The sequence below is a fragment of the Astyanax mexicanus genome, chromosome 2, assembly GCF_023375975.1.
Source record: "Astyanax mexicanus isolate ESR-SI-001 chromosome 2, AstMex3_surface, whole genome shotgun sequence".
Classification (NCBI taxonomy): Eukaryota; Metazoa; Chordata; class Actinopteri; order Characiformes; family Acestrorhamphidae; genus Astyanax; species Astyanax mexicanus.
Window position 1 is genome coordinate 53,566,500 of NC_064409.1, and position 27,187 is coordinate 53,593,686.

Genomic DNA, 27,187 nt, shown 5'->3' on the forward strand with positions numbered 1-27,187 from the left:
TCAGGTCTATCTTTATTCATATAGATAGCAGCACGTTTTACAGAAATAGAACTGCAAGAGTATACAAATGTACTGATTTAAAGCAAAATACAAGTATATTTATATGTTAAATGTTACTTCACATGAATCTTCACACGATACTTAGACACACTCAAAAGTAAACTGTTAAACCTATGACTTCAAAAGTGAAGAATATTATTCACATCAAACAAAAGCAAATCATAGTAAAAAATGCATATTAAGAATGAAAATGAGTTGTAAGAAGCACTCAAAACATTCACACTCATACACAGAGCACACAAACTGCTGGTGAGTGGGGAAAGCGCTCTAAGGTTGTTGTTTAAATTTTTTTATCTGTTACTTCACTGTGCCTTTTTTATGAGATCACTATCAAAAGTACTGTCTTTTTTTCTGTTTTGTACCTTTTTTGGCAAATCTCAGGAGGCAACAACCAATCATTAAATTAAACGGGGGGGAAAAGGGAAAAAAAAAAGGAAAGAAAAAGATAATAAATGGTTGAGCTGCATAGCAGTTTAATGATATAAAGCTCAAATGCACTTCTGCATTTGATGGATCTGTAAACAACACTTAGACGAGACAAACTACACATATCATTAGAAATCTTGCAGTTTTTAACTTTTGGATCACTTTAAAGTTTAACTACAAACCCCAAAATGTGTAATTAGTTACAAAGGTACTTTAGAAGTAAGGGGAAACGGCTTGCAAAGGCACAAAGTACTTCCAATAAAAATAGCACAATACAATGGAGAGTAGAATAAATATCTGCGCATCCTAACAACAGTTTAAGTAGTTTAAGTAGTTCTTACAATGATGGATTGCGCAGAAATGTTCTGTTTTTGTTCTGTTTCTGCTTGTTTTCGGTTGCACGTACAGTATGACAGTATTTTGACCTAAGCTGGAACATCAGTACTCAAAAAAACAGGAACTCACAGATATCATCCATATATCATTCAAAAAGACATAAAGAGTTCTGCTGCCATATTCTGAGAGAAAAGTTGTCATCTTAATTGGTCCTTAGTTAGATGTAGTGTGAATATTCTTACATCATGAGGTAAAAGCACATTCTTTCACTCTGAAATCAGAGTTACTGATTTGTTTATATGGCTTAGTATGGAACATATCTTCCAAAGCATTAGCCTATATACTCTGTAAAAACCTCTCCTTTTTTCATGTCTTAGACTGCCAGTAATTCAGCTCCACGAGCCACACAGAACGCCTCCTTCATAGCACAGTGATGGGGGCGAATTTTCTCCCCATTGACATGATGTATGAAGTACAGTACTGCAGAAGGGACACAAAGTTCAATGATTTAAAAATGTACATAGTACATTTAGTAATTTCAGTCTTACAAAAATACTGTATGTATGGCTCACTTAATACAGGTGAGAGATTACACTTTACTACAAAGACAGCACATGTTCTACAAACCAATATCACACAGAAGAACAAACACACACCACAACTAAAAAGTTAGGCTTCTTTGTACAGAGTTTGTAACAAACATTAAATACATAATTAGAAAACAAATATCTATACAGTGATGTTGGACAAATAAGGGAAATAGTTAATGGTCAAGATAAATAATTGATTATATAAAGCACATTTGGGAGAATTTACATTTCTTTAAACAAACGTTTAACTTTACTTCTAGAAATAAAATGATGCAAATTGATGTTTAACATGGTATTGGTTCTTCAAAATATATAACAATGGGTGATGTAAACATATGGATGGATGTGAGTAAAATAAAGATATGTGACACAAACAGACATATTTGTGAAAACTGTCTTCTAGGAAGTGGCCAAAATGTCTAAGAGCCAAGCTTTAGGAATGAGTTCTTTACTAATAATCAGTCTAAATGTTACACAATGGTAAAACAATGGTTATTAATGTAAACAATGCAACACCACTATGCCAATGTGTTGAGAATGAACCCTGTAAAACTTCATTTACCAAGTCAGAAAAAAACAATGAAAGAATTGATGACCCATCTACCCTTCACATTAATGAATGTTATTTTCAGCAGCCAGCCAATTGGAAAAGTACATCTAATACATTTAATATAAAAAACATGGACCGATCTTCATGTAACAGAGTACAAATATTAATATGCTCTATTTGCTACTAGTTAACACACAAAACATACATAAACTTTACACACTATGTCAAGGGCATGCATGTGTATAGTCTGTTTGGCTGACCTAAAACCTGAGAACCTGCAAGCTTTCCAATTTAACTACTTAAATCTCTTGAGCATATAGTCACCTTCCAATTAAAATGATTTTTAATTTAAACACACAAGCAGTCCCTTACACTCAAAATGTATTGAAGAATGTATTTATAGATATCCTGCGAATTGACCTGAAAAACACTTTTTACTCTTTTGACTGTTGTAAGTTAACAAGGTTTTATCTCTCCTCCTGTAAAGGTGCTGTTTTTGAGTTACTTAGTTTTCCAATGGCCAGTGACAATATAAAATAACAGTAAGAATAACAGTAACAACAAGTACAGCCTATTATTGATAAGCAACTGGATCATGATCCACTGATGGTTTTGATTTCAGTCCTTGGCACTGTCACTTAAGCATTCTGGTAGATGTTCATCATGTTGTCTCTACCCACTAAAGTTATTCTATGCCAGATTTACCACAATAAAACCACAAGCAGCTTTACAAACTGAAAGCTTGCAACTTTCAGGCTAATCAGCGAGGCTAAGCTGACACCAATGTTAACATACTCTACACCAGTGATGGTACACATCCCTGACAGGAATGACTAAAGATGGGTCTCTTCTTTATAAAATGCATTAGATGAAACAACAAAAAAAAATATCTTGACTACATACAAATTTATATTTATATACAGTAAATGTTACACATCTTACGGATCAGGACAGATGAATGCTGTACAATCATGACAATAAAAATGTATAATGATCATGGCTTGTTAAACAAGTTATTATGAAAATGAAGAGTAAATATGACTGTATTAAAAAAAAAAAAAAAAAGAGAGACCATTCTGGGAAAGCCTCTCTAAAGACTTTAAAACAGACAGACACAGGCAAACAGGTGGATGCAAATGGCTTGAAAGCTAAAATGGAGTGTCTCATTTTAGAAGCTCAATAAAGTGCTAAACATATCATCTAAAAATTCATAGACAATATATCGGTCCAATTTGTTGGATCTAAGTGGTTCAAGTTGTCAGTTTCTCTTAGTAAGATGGATAATAGTGTCTAATAGCAAAGACAAATTGGAGAAAAACAACAACATGATGCTTAGATATTAAATAGTTCTATAGATCACTGATTTTTATAGATGCTGATTTGCCAGGACATTCATTGGCCGGATCCCTAATGGTCCCCATGAGAACGAACCATGATTACATCCACCTGTAACAGCCTACATGGACAAAAAATGTTAAAGGCTTTTTTTGTTTTTGTTTTTTAAAATGCAGACACTCCAGATTTCATAACATCACATTTACACTTATAAGCTCAAAATAGAGCTTAAGCAGGCTCACCAAGGTGATCTTTCAATTCATCATTACTGCTCCAAGAAATCCCTGGGGAGTGTCTTCCCTTGTTCCTGAAACCGTTCTAGTAGTTCATCAATCTTCTCATCAAGATTGCTGGACTGGTCCAGTAAAGTCTGAATCTGTGCACTATTCTGAAGCTGGCTCTGGTTGTGATCTGAACTAGGATGCCCCATGTTCACAAGCTGATCTGCCAGTGCAGGACCTGGAGAATTTAAAAGTTGACCACACTCTGGAAAACAAAGCAAAAGAAGACCTAATGAGACTTTTAAAAAAAAGAAGAAAAAAAAAACAGCACAACTGATCTGGAAATTTGCAATCACACAGATATCTCCTCTGGGTAATGTCTCTAAAAGTTCTGGGTCACTGTGCATGTCTGAAGGTGCTTAACAGTACGAGTCCACTTACACGTTTCTACAATGCACTTTGTCAGACGAGTTCTCACGCTTGTGTCTGTGACGTTTATGAATGGACGTGAAGCAACAAAATAATCTTGAGGTGGTGGTATTATTTAAATCTATAATTCTGTAAATCCAGATTCTGATGTTAATAGCCTTTCTTGCATGTTTGAAAGGTGCTTGCTGTGGGTGTGAGGGTTGTAAATCTGTGAGGTACCAGACTACTTTTCAATTGGCTAGAAACAGCACACGACCATACTCATTCGTATAAAGTTGAGCTCTACTGAACTGTTTAGCCATATGGCGAGGCTGCATTCGATGCAACACAGCCAATCACGCACCACAACATGTGGCAGCTCTCTCCATAGAAATGAATAAAATGTTCCAAAACTAAAGTGCTATATTCCCTAGGTTACAAAATGTATCAAAGAGGACTTACCTGTGGGGATTTCAAACAGAAACAAGCCTGGTTGCCCTGCCTGAACAGGCTGGTTCAGGGTGCTCCCCAACGCTGTCTGAAAGAGTGGATCAGGATTCTGTTGACTGGATGTGGAGGAAGAGCTCTGCAAACCTCCAATGGCCACCCCACCCTGCCCACTAAAAATGGATGCTGCTGTGGCAGCCTGAGGTAACTCTTGAGTGCCTACACCACTTTGTAGTGCTGAAATGGCTGCCTGGGGCAAAAAGATGTTGACAGAGGATTGGTCTGTAGAAGATACAGATGCAACATTACTGGCGCTGGGGACAACCTGCATAGGCTGCTGGTCCTGAAAAAGTCCTGACTGAGTTGAAGGCATATTGGTGGACGAGTCATCCACAACAGAGCTCTCATCTTGGAAAGACATGGGCTCTGACGCATCCTGCTGGGCCACACTGACCACACTGGCTGGGGGGAAGAGAATTTGTTGACTTGGTGTTGACTGGGACGGAGGAACTGTAGATTGGTTCGTGGAACTATCTGCTGTCACATTCACAGAGCTTGGAACTACTTGCATGGGCTGCTGGTCCTGAAATATATTCTGTGGAAGTGGGTCACCACCAATTGGACCCTGGTTCTGACTGCTGAATAGGAGAGTCTGTGGCAGGTCTTGTGGGTTAATAGGGGTTGTACAGAAGAGTAAGCCAGTCTGTGGTTGTTGCTGACCCTGGCTTTGGGTTATTGTAGACATACTCTGGAAAATGGAGGCTTGCTGAGGTGTTTGTATTTGCTGTGGCTGCGGAGACTGTTGTTGTTCCATTGGTGCAGACAACTGGGGTTGTCCCTGAAAAAGCGAGACTGTCTGGGGTGCCGAACCAGACGTCTGTATGGGCGTGAGGAAAGCGATTTGTTGTTGCTGTTGGTTCTGGGTATTGTCGGCTGTTATTTGTGCAGGAAGAACCCCCTGTGAAATGAAAAGCGTGGTTGAGGGAGTCTGTTGCTCAGAAGGTAAGCTGGTGCTTGTTAACAGTGTCATAGTATTCGAAAACAAAGCTGGTTGGACTTGGGTAGTCTTGGAAGTGCCAAAGAGTGCTGTCTGTGGGTTCTGTGCATCAGTCAGAGGGGCGTGACTCTGAAATAACTGCTGAGGAGGTGAGGACTGGGAAGGTGACTGCTGAAGGAAGCTGGACGTCTGAATAGTCAGTAGCCCTCCTGCCTGCTGGAAAAGCGCTTGCTGCTGAGGCTGCTGGGATGAGTTCTGGAGGAAACCATCAGCTGGCTGTGACATAGTACCATCTGTTTGCGTGGTACCCTGATGCTCAGATATTTGATTCTGTGGTACTCCAGAAAAACTTGGTGTGCACTGCATAGGAATGAGTGGTTGCAGAAGCTCTGATTGTAACTGCTTCTGAAGATTTTCCAAGACCTCCTGCTGTTGCTCTTGTTGAAGTTTCTCTAGATGTTCGTGATGTTGCTGCTGCTGTTGCAGATTATCAAGTACTTTCTGGTGTTGCATGTTCACCAAAGAGTTCTGCTGCTGAATGTTCTCAAGAACTTTCTGGTGCTGCAGGTTTTCCAAAACATTCTGATGCGATTGTTGCTGCTGCAGATTTCCTAGAGCATGCTGCTGAAGATTCTCCAAGACCTTTTGTTGCTGCTGCAGATTTTCCAGAACCGTTTGCTGATGCTGGAGATCGACTAGTGCCTTCTGATGCTGTTGCTGCAGATTCTCTAATATGCTGTGTTCTTGTTGCTGCTGTTGCTGGTTGGTCATTGTGTTCTCATTTCCACCCAATCTTAAACTGTTCATGTTCTCCTGGACATGCTGCTGGAGACTTTCAGCAGAAGGTGTTGGACCATAAAGCACAGAGTTCAGTTGTTGTTGTTCTTGCAACTCCCTCACTGCTCTTTCTAGCTGTGCCACCTCATCCTGGGGCAGAAGGGTCTGGACCTGGGGTTGCTGGGATGCAGGAGGCCTTGACTCTATCCCTACAACCACCATCCCTGTTCCGTCCGGACTGTTGTCTTCTGGAGAGAGAGTCTCTGGAGTTTCCCGCAAGAACTGCTGAGGGACCTGGGGCGGCACGGGCTGAAGAACTGTAGTGTCTTCTGACAAGGACACTTGAAAGGATGTCGTGGGAGAGATGTCTTGTTTCTGAATAGTAGTAAGGGGCTCAGGGGGTACAAAAATTGGGGGTGCTGACTGTTGCGCATCAACGGAGGGTAGAGGCACAGGGCTAGGAAAGGATTTGCTGCTTGTGGGAAGGACCGTGGTGATTTCCAAAATCTGTTGGTTTGAATTAAGGACCTCTGCAGGCTGCATACAATAAGAAATTTAAGAAATTAATTTAGGAACTGCAGTCAAACAATAATTCCATATTACAGTGGAACTTTAGTAACATAATGCATATAGCCAACCTTAAAAATGTTGCATGCTGATGGGTTGGTAGAGACTTCCATTGGAGTGACTTCTTCACGTTTGACGATCGATATCACTGGGGCCATCAAGGTATTGTTAAGACTACTGGCCCCGGTTTGCATTGCTACAAGCAAAACACAGTTGAAACAAAGGGTGAATACATCCAGCTAATCTTTTAATTCAACATAAAGAATGCATAGTATGATCAGACTTATTTCTACCTGTCACCTGGTCTTCAAAGTTGCAAGGTTTGCCTGTTGATGGCAATTCTGACTTCACAGAAATATCAGTTTTTTCTTAAAAAAAAAAAAAATAATAAATCAATACTGCATCACACAACACCATACAATGCATATGCATTGCATATTTGTCACACAATTGCTTCCTAACATTGGATTCTACTCTTTCATATTGCTGGGAAAAATATTTATGGTACTGGCATCAGATAACTTTTTCCTTTTAATAAATAAAATAATAATGTAACCGTTTTGTGTTTCCCCATGTCCATTTGTCGACAAAATATATATATTTTTTTTTTTAAGTTTTCAAAACATTTAAGCATATTAAACATATACAAAATAGAAAAAAATCAAAACGAAGCAAACACCCTCTTACTTTTATGGCAGGGAAACCTATTAAAATGACTACTGAATGTGAGAATTCCATATTGATATTGATACGGGATATGAGACAAATTTACACCAATGAGAAAAACAGTAAGACCACTTATCAAATAAGCAAATAATATTGATTATCCTGTGTTTCATGCATGTAGTCCGATCTGCAGGGAGTGCTTATCAAAGTGTGAGAGCAACAAAGTCTGTCCTATCTAGGTAGAACCAACATAAAGGTTACTGCAACACAAGTTTCAAAAAAATGTTTAATGATCTTTACAGTAGGAATACCACACAACAGGGTGCCTCATACACTGCTAAGCAGCTTCCTACCAATCAGAGGGTCCATGCTGACAACCTGTCCTACTCCAAAAGAAGATGGGGGGGAACACAAGCCTCTTGACTGAATTTTGGCACAATGGAAGTAGGTCACCTGGTCTAAAGAGTACTGTGTTCTTTTACATCACTTGGATGGCCAATTACCTGAACACCGTTTACCTGTGGGGTGCGCTAGATCTGTGTCAGATTCATGGTGAATTCACTTTCCAACTGACAGGAGTTATAAGGTCTGATAATGTCAGTGACAGATACTGCAGGGCAGCTAGGTTCTGTAAAGTGAGCCCACATGACTATCAGGGTATTAGGTGGGTGATCTTAATGTTTAACTTATTGGTGTGTTTTTATTTACAAAGCAAGAATACACTGATCAGTCATAACATTAGCACAGATAGTCAAGTGAAAAATACTCATTAGCTTTATCTTTATGTATTATACAGTACTAGTCAAAAGTTAAGACACACCTTAAATTTAGTGTTTTTTCATTATTTAAAATAATTTCTGCATTGTAGAGTAATATTAAAATTGATTAATAAGTGAACAAAAAAGTGTTTTACAAACCAGAATGTGTTTAAAGTAGGCAGCTCTTGCTTAGATTACAGCTTTGCACATCTTGCCATTTTTTCAGTCAGTGGTATGGCTTTCAGTTAACAGCTGTGCTGAACTTCTCAATTGGTAATTACTTCAATTTCTTGCCACTTGTAAAAAACCCTATTTGAGTAATGTTCTAATCCTTATTATGGCAAGAACTACTCAACTTTAAAAAAAAAAAAAAATACTATAAGCAATGATGGTCAGTAAATCTGAAAAAATTAAAGAACTTTGAAAGTATCCACAAGTGCAGTGGCAAAGACAATAAAATATGTTATGATAAACCTTATGTGTTACTTGAAATCTTGATGAGTTCAGTCATTTATTTACAATGCAGGAAAAAAATAAACCCATTGAACGAGAAAGTGTGTCCACACTTAACTAGTACTGTATTAAACATGAAAATGAAAATGAGTCACTTTGACAAAAAAAAACAGTTTATGGTATTTAGACGACTTGGCCAGAGCATGGTGTTAATACTAGACAGATAGTGCTCAATTTATGGCTGATCAATGGTTGTAATAGAAACAAAAACTGACATTCAACCTTCAAACGACTCCAAGGTAAAACTGGGGTTTAGAAAAGCACCTTTACTAAGTTTTTTTTTAATATGTAATATTTAATCTCTCTACAAACCTGGCTGTGGAGTGTACGTGAAAGGCTGCAGTTCATGTGTTCTCCCTGCGTTCGTTACCACACATATCCCAACTGACACAGGGGAGGTCACAGTCAAGTCGTGAAAAGGAGGGACCTTCACCACTAAGTGATTCTAAGTGAAATTAGAAACATAAATGAGTTTAAAAATAAGCATTTACCATTAGAACTGAAAACATGACCCATTACTGGGCCTGCTGTACCTACTTGATGGAAAAGCTCCATGTCAATCTCTGCTTCAGCCTGCCATGAGTTATCATCTGAGACAAACACAGAATTTTGTTTTATTAGTGCTTTATACAGAAAATAAACCACAAGTGAACATGCCTGGGCCAAGTAAGAAACTACCACCACCAAGTCATTTTAGCAATACCTGCAGCATTTTCCTGAAAAATAACTTTGGTCCCCTTGAGGAAGTTCTTGCCAATAATAAATATCTCTTCTCCTCCAGTCACTGGACAGCTGTGAAGACTCTTCTTGAGAATTTCAGGCACTCCGGCAGGCTGAGCTAAACAATAAAACAAACAAAATCATTAAAAATCAATAAATAACTTTTTTTTTAAAGCTTAGCTGTTTTTAGGCCGGCCTAGATTACACCTACTACAGAGAATTGGTGAAGAAGGGGTCTGTAGAGTTAGAACAGAGCCATCTGGTCTTGGGATGTTGACTCTAAATGCCAAACGAGCTCGAGTGCTCTTCTTTTTGGATCCAGCGACACCTATTCGAGCTTCCACATCTGCATTCCTCAGTTTCAGTATGCCAACACAGTCAACTCTGCAGAGAGAAACCCTACTTTAATTCCAGCACTGCACAATACCTTCCTATAAAATATATTAAAGAGCTGCTTTACAAGAAAAAAACTATTCTTCTTACGCTAATGTCATGGAGTTGCTGGGCTCAAGATTTACTTCAATAACTGTGGTCCCTTCAATATCCACCTCCTTACAGGCTGTCGTGTTGCGCCCGGTCACTCTACAGGCTTGATAAAAGCCATGAGGCTTTATACGTCCAGCGTCATTAGCGACAAACACTTGGAGTACAACAGGTTCTGTCACACCTTCCAACTGAAACAAAAGGACAGAAAACAATGAATACCCATTTCCACATTCAGAGTTTTGTTCCACTTGCCAAAACTCAGTTTCTTAATTCTTACTTTAACTGTAGGAAAGCCTTGTTGTGTGCGGTCTTTGACAGATCCTCTGCTCCCCTCTGTAAGGTATCGTGCTCTGTGCTGCGTTTCAGGCTGGACCAGAATCTTCAGCTCCTTTCCTTCACTCTTCTGTGGATACTGTGTTGAAAGAATGCTCCCTTTCTGACTCCCAGACACCTCCAGGGTGCTGCCAAACAAAAAAAAAAAAAAAAAAAAAAAGAAGGAGAGAGAGAGCGATTATGTATTTGGGCATGGCATAAAAAGACACACTGTCTTTGTTGCCTATTGTGAAGCTAAAGCTTTGTATCTCCAAAGTAACAACTTTAAAAGAGAGGAAAAAACCATAAGAGATGCAGGACATCGGTAAAAATTGCAATGTTTTGTTGTTCTTTAATGTATATAACAATATAAAAAAAAAAAAAAAAAGATTTTTTTTTTTTTACCAAATTTCTAGACATCAATTTTTTTATGTCATGATGTTAATAATCTGTGCATCAATGATTGTAGTAAAATAAATGCTATTGAGTAGATAAAATCATTAACCTGGTAACATTGTCATGCATAATGAGAACAGTTTTTTTTTTTTTTATTTGTAGGCAGCAATAAAGTTTAAAAATGTGTTTTTTAAATGTAATTTTTAACATTGCACGTCCTGCAATGTGACTACTGAGCATGTGTACATTGCAATATTAACGCTTAAACAATATATCATGCAGCCCTAAAAGTCATGGAAAACAATTTTATTCCAAGTTATTTCTGAGCATTTTTAATGGTCTGTTCTTTTAAAAAAAAACACATTTTAAATGGTCTGTTCCTTTTGACATAATGTAACAAGATTCAACTGCCCAAAAGTTAAATAGAGATACATGGTTTTAGTCTGACAGTGACATTAAAGTGTAAAGACAATGCTGATCCTAACACTGAAGCGACTAAAAATTAAATTTGAACATTAAAAAGATAAAAATCTAACCACACTACATATCAATTTAATAAGCATTTACATGTTTGAACTACCTTTTAAACCTTCCTAGCTATTCATTTCATAAAGAATATAAAGCTGTAATTAATATTGTTAAAATATTTAGTTTAGTTGTCTGCTTGGCCATCATCAACATTTTCATTCATGTTTTCAGAATGTTCCTGACACAACACAGATCATTAAGCACACTCAGCATATGCCCTAAGACAAAATTAAGCCATCTATTAGTGAAATAGATGGTTGAGGTTAGTCCTGGGCAAATGTACTGCATCCCAATATTTAAAGAAATGGTCATGATAAACAAGATTTCTATGCATAATGGCATAATGTGTAAAAATTAGTGCACAAATGTGCAGTAGGTAGGTGTGTTATTTATGCACTGATGATATCCACAATATCATCAGTGCTCATTATTTATCAAAATACAATAAAATACTGTGATATTGCCCAGCTCTAGTTGGAGTGGAGATAGAATTTAATATCCAGAAAGGACATTCATAGATTTCGGAAGGAACAGCTCATTGAGCACTTTGTGGAATAGTCTTGTCAGAGTAAAGACCTCAAATACAGCCAAATAATTTACAGTAAAAATTACATACTTCGTAAAGGAATTTCAAAGGTGAGCATTCTGAATGTAGATGCTGAGGTGGTGTCAAACATACAGCCTTTGGGCCAAAACCAGCCAAAAAAAAGGTTCTAATCCAGCCCACTGAAGATATTTAGAATCTGTTTTCTCAACGGTGATGCCCTGACTCTTTTTAATTTAGTTCAGCAACCTATTAAAAGAAATTATTTTCCCTAACCACACAGACTCTGACCTCTGGGCACAAACTCACAGGACAAATTATCATTCTCTATTTCAGCTAGGAAGCAGAACAAAGAAACACTTTAACACTTTAAAACAGAACCAATCAGAATTTACATTCCAGTAGCAGGGCAAAAGTCACAAATTTAAAGACAGAACTAATAAAAATCAATGGCTCAACTGTGTTTCACAATCATACTTCATACAAAATGCAAATGATTTCAATGTGTTCCTAATGATGTGTAATAATTGCAAAATAAAGAGTTTTCTTTTAGCAAGAAAGGCCTATTCGTAGAAGATGTGAGACAGTGTCAGGAAGTTCATCCCCTGTTAAGTACAACACTGGCGTAAACGGGCTGCTGTACACTGGATTTGTTATATTTTTGTATTGTTTGCATGTTTATTGTAATATCAGTTGAATGTGACTTTTCTTTACAACTTTACATTTTGCTGCCTGAGGGTTTTTACATTCATTTTACATGACTCTCTGCATCATTCACCCCACTCTTGTAATAAAAATACTGTTGATTAATCAATCTGTTGATTAATCACTCTGGATAACTCCTGTTTTGCATTAAGTCAATGGATAGGTACATTGTTTCAAAGGTTTTGCATGTGATTTGTATCATGGCTTGTATGTTTCCATGATCCACTGCCAGAGTGTCTCTGCACTGCAGCTTGAATGTTACCACGATCCTGGATGGATCATTACCTTTGCATTATTCTGTTTGTTGCCTACACAGAGTATTTATTTTATTAGGATTAGGATTAATGATGATAATTATTAATATTATGAATGGTAACAGGTTGCTGCTTTTTAAGTGCTTTAAATGTTTACAGCAAATTTAATCTTGAAAAGAACGGACCTTCCTTTGAGATTGCCCTTTGCTTCTGAGCCAAGTTGGGAAAGCACAAAGTGCGGCGCTTTTGCACTGTCTGCATCAAACACATCCATGGTTGCTTCATCCCTGGCTACAGGTTTTGGGCCTGGCCGTTGGCGAGGTGTACGCTTCCGGGATTTGCGGGGTACTTCGGTATTGTCATTGTATGAACTGTTACTCAGCATGCTGAAGTTAGACACAGAGTCATCCATCCAAATGCTGCTGCTCTGCTCCGAGTCTGGATTGGGAACCAGCTCGTCCTGGCAGGACATACGGCTGTCATCCAGCAGGTCTTCTGGAGGCGGCGAGATATTCAGGACGGTCCGCCGTTTTGACGGGGTCATCTGGTTCTGATGGGCTGGTACCCCAACACCATCGCCTGCAGCAGCCCCACTGATGGCAGAGGCTGGACCAGGCTCCACTCCCAGCACCTCTGCAGGGATACATCCATGGAGCCTGGAAGACTGCTCTGGAGCTGAAGTAGCAGAGTGAATGCTGGCACAGGTAGAGGCAGGAAGTGCACTGCTGTGCCCTCCAGGGGAAGTGGAGGCAGTGGCAGCATCTGTAGTATGGACAATGCAAAGGGTTAATAATTATTGTTAATACATCTGGCTAGCAGTCCCGATCAAGCAGTGAACTTGTGCATAATAATGTGTTGGCAATTTCCCCCCCATGCCTTAAGACCACAATTTCCAAATAAAAATATAGAAAAATAAGTGCTATCATTATGTATTATTAATGTTTTCATGTATTATGTCTTTTTCCTTTTAATTAACTAAGAATACATGTTTTTACACAGAATTTTCTGTTTTAAATCATTAATGCTTTACAGTCTATGGTCCTAATGTTTAAAAATCTGAAATCCTGGGCCATTTAAAATTTGGTAAGAAAACATGCAGACATACAGAGCATGTATGGCTGCTGTCTTTTAATAAAGGACAGTTCTAATCTACACAGCTTTTAAAAAACAAATGCTGTTCAATTATAATTCTCAGGTGTGCCAGGTGTCAAATACTGCATGCCAATTGGAGTATTTGGTTGGGACTGAGCGTAGCCATGGAGACAGAATAAACAAGCTTCTGACCTACGAAGCAGAGAACTGCAGACCATTTTATAAGCAGACTCTCCCTGTTTCAGAGGGAACACCCTGGAATAAAAACGACAAATGACAGCAAAAGAGCAGTAAGTGCTGGTCATTCAAGAATCATCCAATGTTGATATCAGCAATTTGGTCAATCAGTCATTTGTGCTCAAATCAATAAATCAGTAAATTCACCACAGTAGCATAAATGCCAAAGTGCTATTGCTAACAAAAGCACATGGTACCAAAAACATAAAATAGGGGTCAAAAATTCAAAAGGCCAGCTTTATAATCATGGTGTCCCAGCTTTACATTTACAATTTAAGCGTTGATTTCATTATTACAGTTTGCAGCAGCACAGATTTGCCTGGGCAGCCTCACTATATGTCTGTTTCTTTTAAAACAGAAAATAGCAAGCACTTCACCTTGCCCCACTGCACTGATTCTAATGATTAGACAAGAGATCAGTTTACTAAAAGGGGAAAATAACAAAAGAAAAGCCCCAAGTTAGGCTTCTACTGTAACACTTTTAAAAAGCAAAAATTGACAAAAATGATTTAGTTTTTTTTTTTTTTTTTTTTTAAGTTTTTAAGTTTTTAGGCCACCTCAACCATAATATGCCTTTGGTGGGCACATGCCAGAAAGCAGTCTGGGCAAAAACCAGGAAACAACTTCTGCTCAGTGAGAGCAATAACAGGAAATTCTTTAAACATTCTGGTGGTTCTAGAGGTAACTTAAACACTGCTTAAAAAAATGAACAGCACATTTTAAGTCTGCAAGTATTTTAGGTAAGTCTAGATATCTATATACACATTTTGAAACCTTAATGGGTATGTCATGAATAAATGGGCAAGTTAAAATAATACAGCAAGCAGTATCATAAATGAAATAAAACAATTAAAAAAAACAATAATTAAAATGTCAGCAAGTGGCAAGAAGAACATTAACATGCAACCTGAACTCGTACGAAGTGGGCAAGACAGAGTGAAACAAGTGATCAAAACTCGATTGAAAGAGGAAAATCTAATGAATCTGTCTTTTAAATCAACTGAGGAGAAAAGATGGTGCAGTGAGGCAGCATAAAACATAGCTTACCTGAGGCCAGGGCTGCAGAGGGAAGAGGACCTGCCTCTCCACCGCTCTTCTGGCTCATGGTGTGTTTGTCCTGTGTGGTGGGGGGAAGCTGCAGTTCTTTAGGGAGAAGGTCATACACGGATTCTGAAAAATGCATAAGGAAAATTATAATTTGTTCTTAAACCACAAGACAGCGTGGTATTTCCTCATTAAAACAAAAACAAAAAATACTTCTGCTACTTTTAATTTAAATATACTTCCCCCTTTAGAAGCCTTTCAAAAACATCAGTAGGATTAGGTAGTGTATATCAGTTTTTAAGACTGGAAGACCATGGAAGGAAATGGAAGACCACAGGCACAGTTCTAGTTCAGTGGCAGGCAAAGTACAATCTCAGATAAGCAGAGGAGAAGGATGGTGAGAACAGTCATAGTGAACCCACAGGCCAGCTCCAAAGACCTACATCATCATCTTGCTGCAGATGGTGCCTTTGTGCATCGTTCAACTATTCAGCGCACTAAAACTATGAGTTATTTGGAGGGCGGTGTGCATGGTGGAAAAAGAACACAGCATTAACAACACAACAATATCAGCAGATTCTTGAAAACAATGTTTAACAATCAGTGACAAAGTTGATGTCACACCAAGGCTGGACACTTCAACAAGACAACGACCCTAAACACTGCTCAAAATCTACCAAAGCATTCATGCAGAGGAACAAGCACAACGTTCTGGAATGATCATCTCAGTCCCCAGATCTGAATATTATTGAAAATCTGTGGTGTGATTTAAAACGGGCTGTTTATGCTCGGAAACCTGGCTGAACTGGAGATGATAAAGAAAAATAGGAAGCTATAGGAAGCGTTTAGAGGCTGTTATTTCTGCAGGATCTACTAAATATTGATGTAATTTTTCTGTTGGGATGCCCAAATTTATGCACCTGCCTAATTTAGTTTAAATAATAGTCAAAATGTTAGAAACTGTGTTTGACTTGTGGGAGTGTGACTGAAAATGAGACTGAAAATTACCACACACACACACACTGTGCCGTCTACATTTCAGTAACTAGCCTGTGTCTGTGCACTTTTTTTTTTTTTTTTTTTTTTTACAAAGAAACACAACTGGCTGATGCAACAATGCTTATGTTGATCATCAGACATGCAGTTAAGCATCATCACTTCACTATAAAATGGAACTACCAATCTGAGTCAGAGTACTGAAATAGAAGGGTGATATTTGACTGTAGGGAATCTTTGTAAGGCTACAAGATACCTATAAAAGATTTTATAACAACGGACAGACTTTCAGAAACATTTACAAAGGCTTTATTCAACAAGCCCCAGTTGTAATAAACTTAATACAACTAAAAATGTAGAGTTTACGCCTCTATAAATGTTACTGTAGGTTTTTATCAGTTTTCATGAAAGGGTTAGGTACAGTCTTGGGTTTCTGTACAGTCAATGGCAAATTATAATGAACATTTGCTCTTTCTTTCAAAACAAAAATGAATTAACTATCAAATGTGGTCTTTGCAAAGATTTGCACCTGTCAGCTAGTCATATTCCCATTAATGCATTCTCTGGCTCACGAAACCTACTAATCCAAGTTATACAAAGTCTCTTGTAAACAAATGTCTAAATATAAACAAAGACATGCCCACAAGACGAGAGGATGTCTCAAAAAGATACACATTTTCCGCTTGTGTGTAATCGCAGTTCAGGGGAAGTGTGGAGGTCAAAAGGACAGGAGTAATGAAGTAAATACAGGAAGAAGTTCATGTGTTCTGGTCTTGTGCATGCTTCTGTGCAATTTAGATGGCATTTAATCATAGCTGTAGTAATTATCTGGACCAATTGGATCATATTCACACCACAACCTGCCTCACACAATGTTTGGGGGCAGACAGAGGGCAAGTCAGATTTAACAAGACAAAAAGTCTTTGAAATGATGAAAAGATTTTTATAAAAACACTGCTGGAGACCCACATTTTCTAAATGATCTGGACATTTGTGTATAGAGTCTCAGTATTTTCATCCAAATTCAGGTGCTGTAGATATTCAGTGTATATGTTTGTTACAGTGTCTAATTTTTTTTTTTTAGGATTTTAGTCAGAGCAAATCAGACCAAAACAAACAGGACAAGAAATAAAATACCTGCAGACATTTTAACAAAACATCAAATCTATGACTAAATGAGCTGATTTTGGAAATGACTTGCCATATATGGACTGTATAAACTGTGGAGTGAATGATACAGTTTGAAAAGTTACACTGTTTAGACATTACATCAAGCTCCTATTTCATTCAGCAGACAAAAGCTGGTCTTTAGCGTAGGCCTGTGCTGATAACAGAATCCTCTTATTTGGAAAAATTGGGTGGAAAATAACCATGATAAACAGTAAAGTCAAGTTGGGAAGGATTTATTATCTCTGCTTTACCCTTCATTTGACACAGACGACACACCAATTCAAACATGATTACTGTTTTGTTGTTTGTCTTTTTGAACAGGTGAAAAAAAAGCAATGAGCAGGGGTGGGGGGTTGTTACCATGGTAACTAAAATAACTAGTCCATATGATTTTAATCAGCTGCCCAATTCACTAACCTTTCGCAAATAATTTAGTGAAAAATAAGTGTGAAATTGTGAGGCAAAGTTTTTAGGACCTAACACTTTTGTGTTTTGTGGTCAGGGCATTATTAAGCGCAAGAGGCTGATCGTCTCCCACAGGTTTTTGGGCAGTGCCTCAAACCATAGGCCTAAGTCAAATCTTAACAACCCTGTTTTGCTTTTCAGCCTAGTGAATATGTGCACAAGAAGAGAATTCAAAGACAGCACAGCAGACAAACAATATTCCCCAAGAGAGAACACACTGAACAGCCTCAGCATTTCATAATTTCATCATTAAATAAACACTTACTGAGCAACTAGCCTACTATCCAAACACCCGTTACAATATGACTTATGACTGATTCTCAATGGACAATGTCATGTGGGAAAATTCTTACAAATAATACAGCCAATTTTAGGCCAAACACCTGGATGCCTGGATAAAGTCCCAACCACATGCACAAAAGAAATATGTTATCTGAGAAATTAACCTAAATTATTTTTTTCCTACAGGTCATACAAAATGCCATCACATGTAACTGAAAGAAGTCTGTAACTGAAGTCTCTAGGAGGTGAGGTAACATTAGAACAGTTAACAAGAAAATTCACTTCAAAACTCCAAACATGACAACCCCAGAACCTAGAAACACTGCAACATTTCTCTCATTTATAAAATGATCTCATGAATTTCAGTGTGTGCTTCCCCTTTACTGCTGAATCAAAAATGCATCGTTAGTCATAGCCATAATAAAAGTAAGGGATGAACAGAGTTTTGAATGTCAGGCTCTGTTTGATAAATAATTAGTGATGTAATGTGTTTGGGTTTGCCAGCTTTTTTGCCAACATGCTGTTAAGGGAAAGACTGCACATTTGCAAAGCTCTGGTGTGACCACGTACAATGACAAATAAAAACAACTCATCATAAATCAAAGATATCACAGACCAGAGCTTGACAGAGGTAGATTACACTAGTAACATGTAATGAAAATCAATTACATTACATACATACAGTTGAACTGAAGCATACAATTTAGAAATGACACCAAGCTAAAGTGATTAGAACACACCATCAAATCTGATCATAACTGGACTGCTTAGATCAGAAAAAGGCCTGACATATTTAATTAAAATCAGATCAGGAGAGATTTCAAATGTACATCATTACTCGGAAGTCGCTTTGGAAAAAACGTCTGTTATAAGATATGTATTGTAAAGTTGTGAGGTGGATATTTGCCCAGTATTTGGATTACTCAGTGTATGTATATACAGTTACTCTGATTTCTTTCAGTTTTCTTAATCTGCACATGCATGCATACATAAATAGACAGAACAGATGCTATTAACTGAAGGTAAATGCAGACAATAATAATTTCCATTATATGTTGTAGCTCCTCACAGATAATGATATACAGTTGATCATATATGAGGACTGGAAAGTATATTATATATATATATATATATTAGTTTAGTCTAGCCACACTTGCACCATAAGCCAAAAATAGCTACAAGAGGAATCACTTCAACAGCTGATCACTTCAATGATCACTGGATCATTATTTCCATGCATTCTGTGTAGGAGATAATCCATAGGTGCTACACTTTGTATTAATATGTAAATTGTTAATGATTGTTGCTAAAACACATCATCATTCAGAACTAATAAAAAACAAATGTAAGTGCTTTTACAAAGTCACAACAAATACAAAACAGAAGTGTTTCTGGCTACGAGTGCTGAGCACATGGTGTTTTGAACAAGCAGAGAGTGGCGAAATCAGATCCTACCTGCTTTGGCACTCCTAACACTATGGCAGTGCTGGGTGAATAGAGAACCAGGTGCCTGAGCTGAAACTAAAGTCAGGCAGGTTGGCAGGCCACATGATCCACATTCCAGCTATTCTGTCACTATGTGTCCCTTGACTACAGAGAGATTAAAGAATCATCCCATTCTCCTCGGGCTGCATTTTATAATATGGGGATTAAATCTGGTGAAAGGGGTTTGTAAGGTTAGAAGTACAGCTCTCGATGCTGAATTAGGAACATGTCTACACATAGTAAGAGGTAATTTAATAGAAGAGAACAGGTGCTTCACTAAACAGTCACAGGAAGTGGTTGTTCCACTCATTCAATTCAGAATTCAAACTTATAAATAAGGAAACGGAGCAGTGGAAAAGCAAAACCTAACACAGGTACGTCTGCTAGTGTATGTAGCCTTCCTGTACAAGTGCACCTTTTTTTTTTTTTTTGCTTTGTTTCCTTTCAGACCTTTGCTTCCGCTCTGTACTCAGCTCTACACAAACTGTAGACAGCAAGTAAAATAGAAGTTTTATACTCCACACACATTCACCACCACCAAACACAGTTTATGATTTTACAATAATAAAGCTCTAACCATACAACATACAACCTGTTACATGAAAATATGTTCAGACACTCATGTTATGTTTAATCACCATAAAAAGCACTGCCAATAAAACAGGAACACTCTGGAGAACCTATGCATAGAGGGATAAATGTACATTTAAATGTACATTTAAATGTATGGACATCCCTAGAATGCTGGAACTTCAGCCATTAACTCTAGAATAATCTATAACTGACCATCCATTATCAGTACCTGGCCTCTCTCATACGCTCATAGCCATATACCATCAAATCTACTGTAAAACATTTGCAGAACAATAGAAGCTGTTACTGTACAAAGGAAAAACACCAAACTGTATTATTACCCTTGACCTTTTTCACATTTTTTCATCTTTCAACCACAAGCTGTAAATGTATTTTATTGAGACCTAAGGTAATACTCCAGCACAAGATAGCACATAATTGTAAAATGGAATGAAAACACATCCCAAGCTTTAAGCATCCCAGCTAGCACTGTTCAGACCATCATCCAAAAATGAAAAAAGGATTCTACAACTGCAAACCTACCGATAGATAGTTGTTCGCCCCAAATAACAGTTCTAGCAATGAGAGCCCTGGTCAAAGTTGTTGGAGGCTGAAAAAGACCTACAACATGGCTCAGTTTCTCAGTTTCAAGAGACATACCTCCAAAAAACGTGTGGATGTAATTGCAGCGAAAGTTGACTCTACTAAGTATTCATATAAAGGGGCTGAAAACCATGTATCATGTTTGTTCCACTTCACAATAATGTGATACTTTGTGCTGGTCTATGACGTAAAATCTTAATAAAATACATTCAAGATTGTGGTTGTAAGATGACAAAATGTGATCAGGGGGTATGAATGCTTTTGTTTGTTTTTGTAGAAAAAATGAGCATTATAAGCATTTTCTTTATGGTTAATTCAAATGGAAATTTTGACACAATGGACAGAACAGTCAAAACAAGCATATTTTGTTTCCAAATTGTTCGCGTGACAGCACTAATATAAATGTCAATTAATGCTCAATTAAAACAACACCATGTGCCAATTCTCAAGATATGAAAGTGGGCCTCTAACGCCAGCTACAGCTCAGTCCACAGCAGTGCCTGTACTACTACTACTATCACCACAGCTCAGTCAATGTCAGACCCAAACTTTATCAGGCACGCCTTTAACAGACCAAAATAAACAAACCAGTGGCTAGAGCCACTGCTGTGACAGGAAAGCTGTTCACATAGGCTCGGACTGTTTTAATGCTAAAACCCAGGCCTGTGTTAGACACTAACATGGCTGGCGCTGGTCCAACACTTAAGGCACGAAGAGCACACGCTCAAGACTGCAATCGCACGACTTCCTTCTTCTAAAACAGCGCGGGACTGAGCTGAGCTCTCCAGCACGCAGCTCTGATCTGATCGACTTAAGCTTGGTTCAGGTCTAAGCTCGGCCCTGCTGATCACGGTATAGGGTGTTCTGTCGAGTTGTGCTACCCATCGATATGTGCTACATTGAGGCTCTGCGCATGCGCACACCATTTTTTTGTAATGTTTTTATGTTTTTCATGTTATTTCCTTAACTTTTAATGAGAGCATTAAAAACATGCACGACTGTTAGAAAAAAAACTCTAAATAGCAGTTAAAAGAGCAAATAGCAGTTAAAATAGTTATAAAAAATTAAACTATAAAACTATATATAAACTACGGTTTTTAATCATGTAACTTGAACCTTTTACCTTTAACAGTTACCTAATACAATAATTTAGCCTACCACATCTATCCTAGCTGGGCTTCTGCTTGTAGTATTTTCTAATATAACGTTATTGTTTTTTTTTTTTAAATATTATTTATACCTTTTAAAAATGAAATACTACTAGGGTAGCACGGTTTGACATAGTAGCACAATTCGACAGAACACACGTAACGGGAGAGAGAGAAGGGGGTCAGTGGGAAGGAACGCGCCCACCAAGAAGTAGATGAAAACAAACACACACACACACACATACATACATACATTCATACACACACATGCACCTAAACAGAGCACTGCGCAGCTAACCTAGCTGTTAGGTTACCGCCGCTAGCCATGTCTCCTTATCTGAGGGAGAAGCTACAGATTATCATTAGAAACGCAGCCGTCAACGGTCTCCAGTTGCTCACACAAGTCATTAACGAATTATATCAGTAACAATGCGAGGCTTACCTTTGGAGTACAGAGATTTAGGGGAATTGAGGTCGATATCCGTGCTTAGAAGAGATATAAAATCAGAGGGCATACTAACCTAACTTAGCTTTAAGCTAGCCAAGTGCCTAGCTACTAGCCCTGTGCCTCATGAGAGCAGAGCAGCGGATTCTCCACTGCTCAGGGGGAAACAAACTACAGCCCGAGACACGACAGGCTACAAACTACAAATACAGTGCCTACGGTGTCAAATAAACACCAGACTACAGACGGTTGTGTTTATTTAGCCTCCCAAAAGAAAGCTTTTGGGATTTCTCTTCAGCCATCTGATTAGCTAGCTAGCCACAACAGACATTCACCGTTTTCCCCAACGGCTCCGCCCCCTCCGCGCGCGCATGCGCAACTTCTCCATTATTGTTGGCAGGATACAGGGAGAGAGTCTGCAGCCGTTGCTACAGTTTCGTCTGTTTATGAGCTCATGTTACTGATATCAGCAGATAAACTCAAAATGATTATGTTCTGAAAAGGCATACAGTGCTCAGTCATACATCCGAGTGAGAGAGAAGCCGCGGGTCAGAGTAAGGAGTATATACACCGCGGTAACACAGTAGTGAGTAGCTGCTGAGCTTATGTGTATACGTTAATCATGTCCAACTATGAACTCAAAAGTCACACAGCTCTGGACAAAAATAAGAGAGCACTTAAAAATAATGAGTTTCTTTGATTTTACCAAATTAAAAACCTCTGGAATATAATCAAGAGGAAGATGGATCAAGGCTTGTGTATCAAACCAAGCTGAACTGCTTGAATATTAGCACCAGGAGTGCCATAAAGTTATCAAAAAGCAGTGTGTAAGACTGGTAGAGAAGAACATGCCAAGATGCATGAAAACTGTGATTATAAACCAAGGTTATTCCACCAACTATTAATTTCTAAACTCTTAAATCTTTATAATATGAACTTGTTTTCTTTGCTTTATTTGAGGTCTGAAAGCTCTGAAAGATCTTTTTTATTATTTCAGCCATTTCTCATTTCCTGCAAATAAATGTTCTAAATGACAATATTTTTTATTTGGAATTTGGAAGAAATGTTGTCTGTACTTCATAGAATAGACCAACTATTTTCATTTTACTCAAACATATACCTATAAGTAGCAAAATCAGATAAACTGATTCAGAAACGGAAGTGGTCTTTTATTTTTTTCCAGAGCTGTATAGCTGCAGTTTTTATTCATAGTTTATTCCTAGTGGCTGATAAGTGTGTTTCGTCACTGTTTTACAACAATATTATACATTACATATAAGTCTATGTCTGGCTTTGCTGGTAATTAAAAAGTCATTATATTAAACCCTCTCTATAAATGACTTTATTTACACCTCAGTGTAATTCCGCAAGCATTTTAAATTAAAAAGTATTTCCATTTAAATTATGTTGGGTTAGGCAATATATCGTATCGTCCATATCAATATATTAACAAATGTGTAAAAAGTATTGACTTTCATTACTCAGGTAGAAGTATAGATACCAGGGTTTAAAAATACTTCTGTTGAAATTATCAACTCACGTTTTTACTCAAGTAAAAGTATAAAAAGTACTGGTTTCAAAACTACTTAAAGTATAAAGGTAAAAGTAATGTAAGGGGAAGAAAATGCCATTAAGGACAAAAGCCTAGGGTGCACCACACAAGCCTATAGTGCTCCTGGTTTCCAGAGGGATAAATCTCAACAGAGCTGAGGGGCTTATAAAAATCTTCCTGCAGAAACTCCTAGTAACAGTGCAGCATGGCATTTTTTTCATTTTCTTAAACATATTTTTACAGTAATAATCACTAGAAACATGAGCTTATTCGACCTAAAATTGTTAGTTATTATGCACACATGTTAAGTTAATGGAAACTGACTAAACTAAAGTTATTATAAATTGATTTAACTCAGACTGAATGAATATTATTAAAATATAATTTACTAAGATCCTGAAGTAGATATCTATTTTTAAGAAGAACAACATGCTGTGTTTTTGTTCTTGATGTTATACACTATTCTTTGCTAAGGTTTTCTTCATATTGTATCATATTGTATATTGCCAATTATCTTAAGCATATTGAGATATTATTCTCATATTGCCAAGCCCTAAAATCATGTTGTTAAGCATATCATACAATATAACAATTTTTATACAATAAAAAAACAAATAAAACATTGTTTTGATAATAAACTGGTTCAGGCCTATAAACATTATGTTTAAATAAGTTTACATACATTGTTAGGTCTACTATACAGATTATACTGTTTAATTCTTAAATAATTAAATAAATAAAAGGCATTACCTTTTTATCTTCAGTTCAAACAGTGGAATATCAAGTATAGCTGATATGTCCAGGTAGCTGGATTAGTGACAAAGTTACAAAGTTGAGCTATTTCAGGTTTGTCCTGGGCTGAATTGCTCAAGAAGGGCAAATTCGCTCAGCCAGGAGAAACAGGAATTACAGTTTCTTATTGTGTGTTATCAAAATAAAGGGGAGGACTAAGCTTGGTTCTATAAAGGGCCTGTCAAAAGCTCCTCCCTAGTGAAGGCTAAGGCCAAATTCTTGGATGGAAAAATTAGAGGACATGATGCCAAAACAAAGGTTCCAAAGTACCATGAAAGTAGACTTTTTATTTTGACAAAGTACATTACTTACTACTACATATGCTGAATGTTAGTATTTAGTGATACAAATACAATTTCCAGTTTTTAACAGTGTTTTTCTTTCTTACAGATCCAGCTCCAGCATGTGCAAGCTGTGATTCAGAATCATGTTTTATAATCTCTGTTTTTATGTGGGAACTCCATAAGATCTCCCTCAGATGTGAAAGGCTTACACTAAGAACTGAAATCAGAGCAACAAAGCTGTCCTTCATAACCCAGCAGTCTGCAGGCCTGTGTCAAGATCTGCTGCTCTCACAGCTGTCCAGGCAGAACTCCCAGTCGTGTTTTTTCTTTGCTGTTCTTGAATGACTGCACTAAAGGGAATTATCCTAAGGTATTGTAAACATATTTTGTTTCTTAAAAGGTCATTGGTTCTGGTCTGTTGCTGTATACTGGTGTACAATCAGTTCCTTATAGTACAGAAATATTTTTTATCAAATTAAGATTCTTTAAGCCAGTGTTTTCCAATGCTGATCCTAAAGGACACCTTGCCGTACACATTTTAGAGGATTTCTTGCTTAACTTTTCAACTTAGGAATGGCTTGTTAGTTAGCTGATTAGCTGGCCCAGATGTGTTCAAGTCGTTTATCCACTGCATCAATAAGTTAACTTCATTTGAAGCATCTTCATTTAAGAGTGGGATTCATATTAAGAGTCAACTTTAAGAGTCAACAGTGAAAGTTGTATTGAGCTTTTAACTTCAGAGAGTGATCACAAAACTTTGTGTACTCCTATAAATTCCTTTGTCCTCTCCCATTTTTACTTTCTGCATTAACTATAGTCAAAGGTAAAGCATTGAATTTCTCCCTCTAGTAAATGTTCTTATAAATCATTGCTGCAATAGTTTAATGTTTGATTAAAATATGCTTACAAAGGGTCACTGTTTGATAATGAGGAAGGGCCAGAATTTACAGTGAATGTAGAGATGTGCAATAGGGAAGAAATATGTTGCAACATTTGAAACACGTCACATGACATCAAAAGTCATTTTTGGCATTGACAGATTCTTAAAAAATACTGTTCAAATACTTTCTCATAATTTTGTATTCAAAATGCACTGCACACCTTACAGCTCAAAAGGAAATAGTTTTATTGCTCTGGTACTTTGTAATGAATGAACACACAGTGGGTCAGTGTTCTTTATGCACTGATAATATCCACGATGTGTTTAGAAAAGTACATTGTGTGTTGCATATGCATTTCAAAACATATTACAATATGAAAAAATATTGTCATATTATCTGGGATGTCATCAGTTTTTTTGCCCCTACATCCACTATATGTTTAAAAAATAATATTGTGTGTTACATATGTATATCAGAACATAAAAATATGATACCAAATTGTCATATTATCTGGAAAGTCTTCTTTTTTCGCCCTTTCTTTAAAAGGAGGGATCTTTATCTAACTAGCCCTGGCAAAAAAATAAGAAAGTCTATGTCTTATTACTGTCTGATGACTGTAAACATTATTGTCATTGTTGAATCAGACCTAACATGCCCTTTAATATTTTTTTCTTTTTTACTCAAGTTATACAAAGGACTAGAGTACATTGGCTGCTGAAAGGGTCAATAAGAAGAGTCTGCTGCCCAGTCCGCCCAGCCCCATCTCATCAAACAGCTGCACCTCCTTCCAGTTATCCCAAAATCTATATGTGCAGCCTACTAGTGGTCCCATCCTTACAGTTTCCTTTTGTTAGCTTTGTGCACAGTGTCTTATGTATAATATAGGTGACTGCATGTTCACGCTTTGTTTTTCTTTGTTTTGTCTGCATGTGTCATTGTGCTGTGTGTGCTGCAATGACAAGGGAGGTGTGGAAGCGTGACTGTGCGTACAAAGGAAAGAAATGGGGAGAGGGAGAGAGCAAGAGAGAGAGAAAGAGAGAGAGAAAGAGAGAGAGAGTGACGGAGCAGGCTACGCCTCCTCCCTTTACCCCCCTCCCTCCCTCCATCCCTGGCTGCAGCGCCAGACAGCATTGCACCGGCTGCTGCTGTAGGCTGAATGGAGGCTCAGGCAGACTCCAGTGCTGCAGGTAAGAGACGCCTTTTTTTTTGTTGGACCAACACACAGCCCAGCAACCAGCAGTGTAGGTAAAATTAGGAAAGAGCATCCATCCAATGGAAGCCCCGTTACTGAAATAGCATGATTTTTTATGAGTATGCTTTTAAGTCAGAGAGGACAGATAGATAGAAGAAGCCGGCAGGCAGACTGCCTCTGTTCAGCAGCGTGGACAGCTGGTGCCCATGCATGCTTATGATTTCACAGTGGAATTTGGTCATTTTGGCATAAACCTTTGTGTCATCTGCTTTGCAAAGTTGGATTTACGGTATAAACACAATTACACAAAAGGAATTTTTTAATCAGCACAGATTAAGACATAACATAAT

General features: G+C 37.7%; 2 protein-coding genes across 3 annotated transcripts in view; one reads left to right on the plus strand and one right to left on the minus strand.

Moving 5' to 3' along the window:
- Positions 1 to 22,466, minus strand: nfat5a (nuclear factor of activated T cells 5a). The gene is made up of 13 exons (XM_007244265.4): positions 22,134 to 22,466; positions 14,973 to 15,095; positions 12,782 to 13,358; positions 10,135 to 10,318; positions 9,855 to 10,045; positions 9,583 to 9,755; positions 9,355 to 9,489; positions 9,189 to 9,241; positions 8,964 to 9,096; positions 7,008 to 7,082; positions 6,786 to 6,910; positions 4,389 to 6,684; positions 1 to 3,783 (listed from the first exon to the last, which is right to left on the minus strand). The coding sequence occupies exons 1-13, from the start codon at positions 22,204 to 22,206 to the stop codon at positions 3,563 to 3,565; spliced, it is 4,359 nt and encodes a 1,452-aa protein (XP_007244327.4). The 5' UTR covers positions 22,207 to 22,466; the 3' UTR covers positions 1 to 3,562.
- dbndd1 (dysbindin domain containing 1) overlaps positions 21,044 to 27,187 on the plus strand; it is a 13,839-nt gene continuing 7,695 nt past the window's right edge. The window contains exons 1-4 of one of the 2 annotated variants that reach the window (XM_022672308.2): positions 22,487 to 22,722; positions 24,871 to 25,134; positions 26,331 to 26,435; positions 26,608 to 26,832. In XM_022672308.2, the coding sequence (XP_022528029.1) occupies positions 26,802 to 26,832 (31 nt within the window). In that variant the 5' untranslated portion in view covers positions 22,487 to 22,722; positions 24,871 to 25,134; positions 26,331 to 26,435; positions 26,608 to 26,801. Of the gene's footprint in view, positions 21,476 to 22,486; positions 22,723 to 24,870; positions 25,135 to 26,330; positions 26,833 to 27,187 lie in introns of those variants that run through there. The other variant, XM_049474557.1, reaches the window with a different exon arrangement.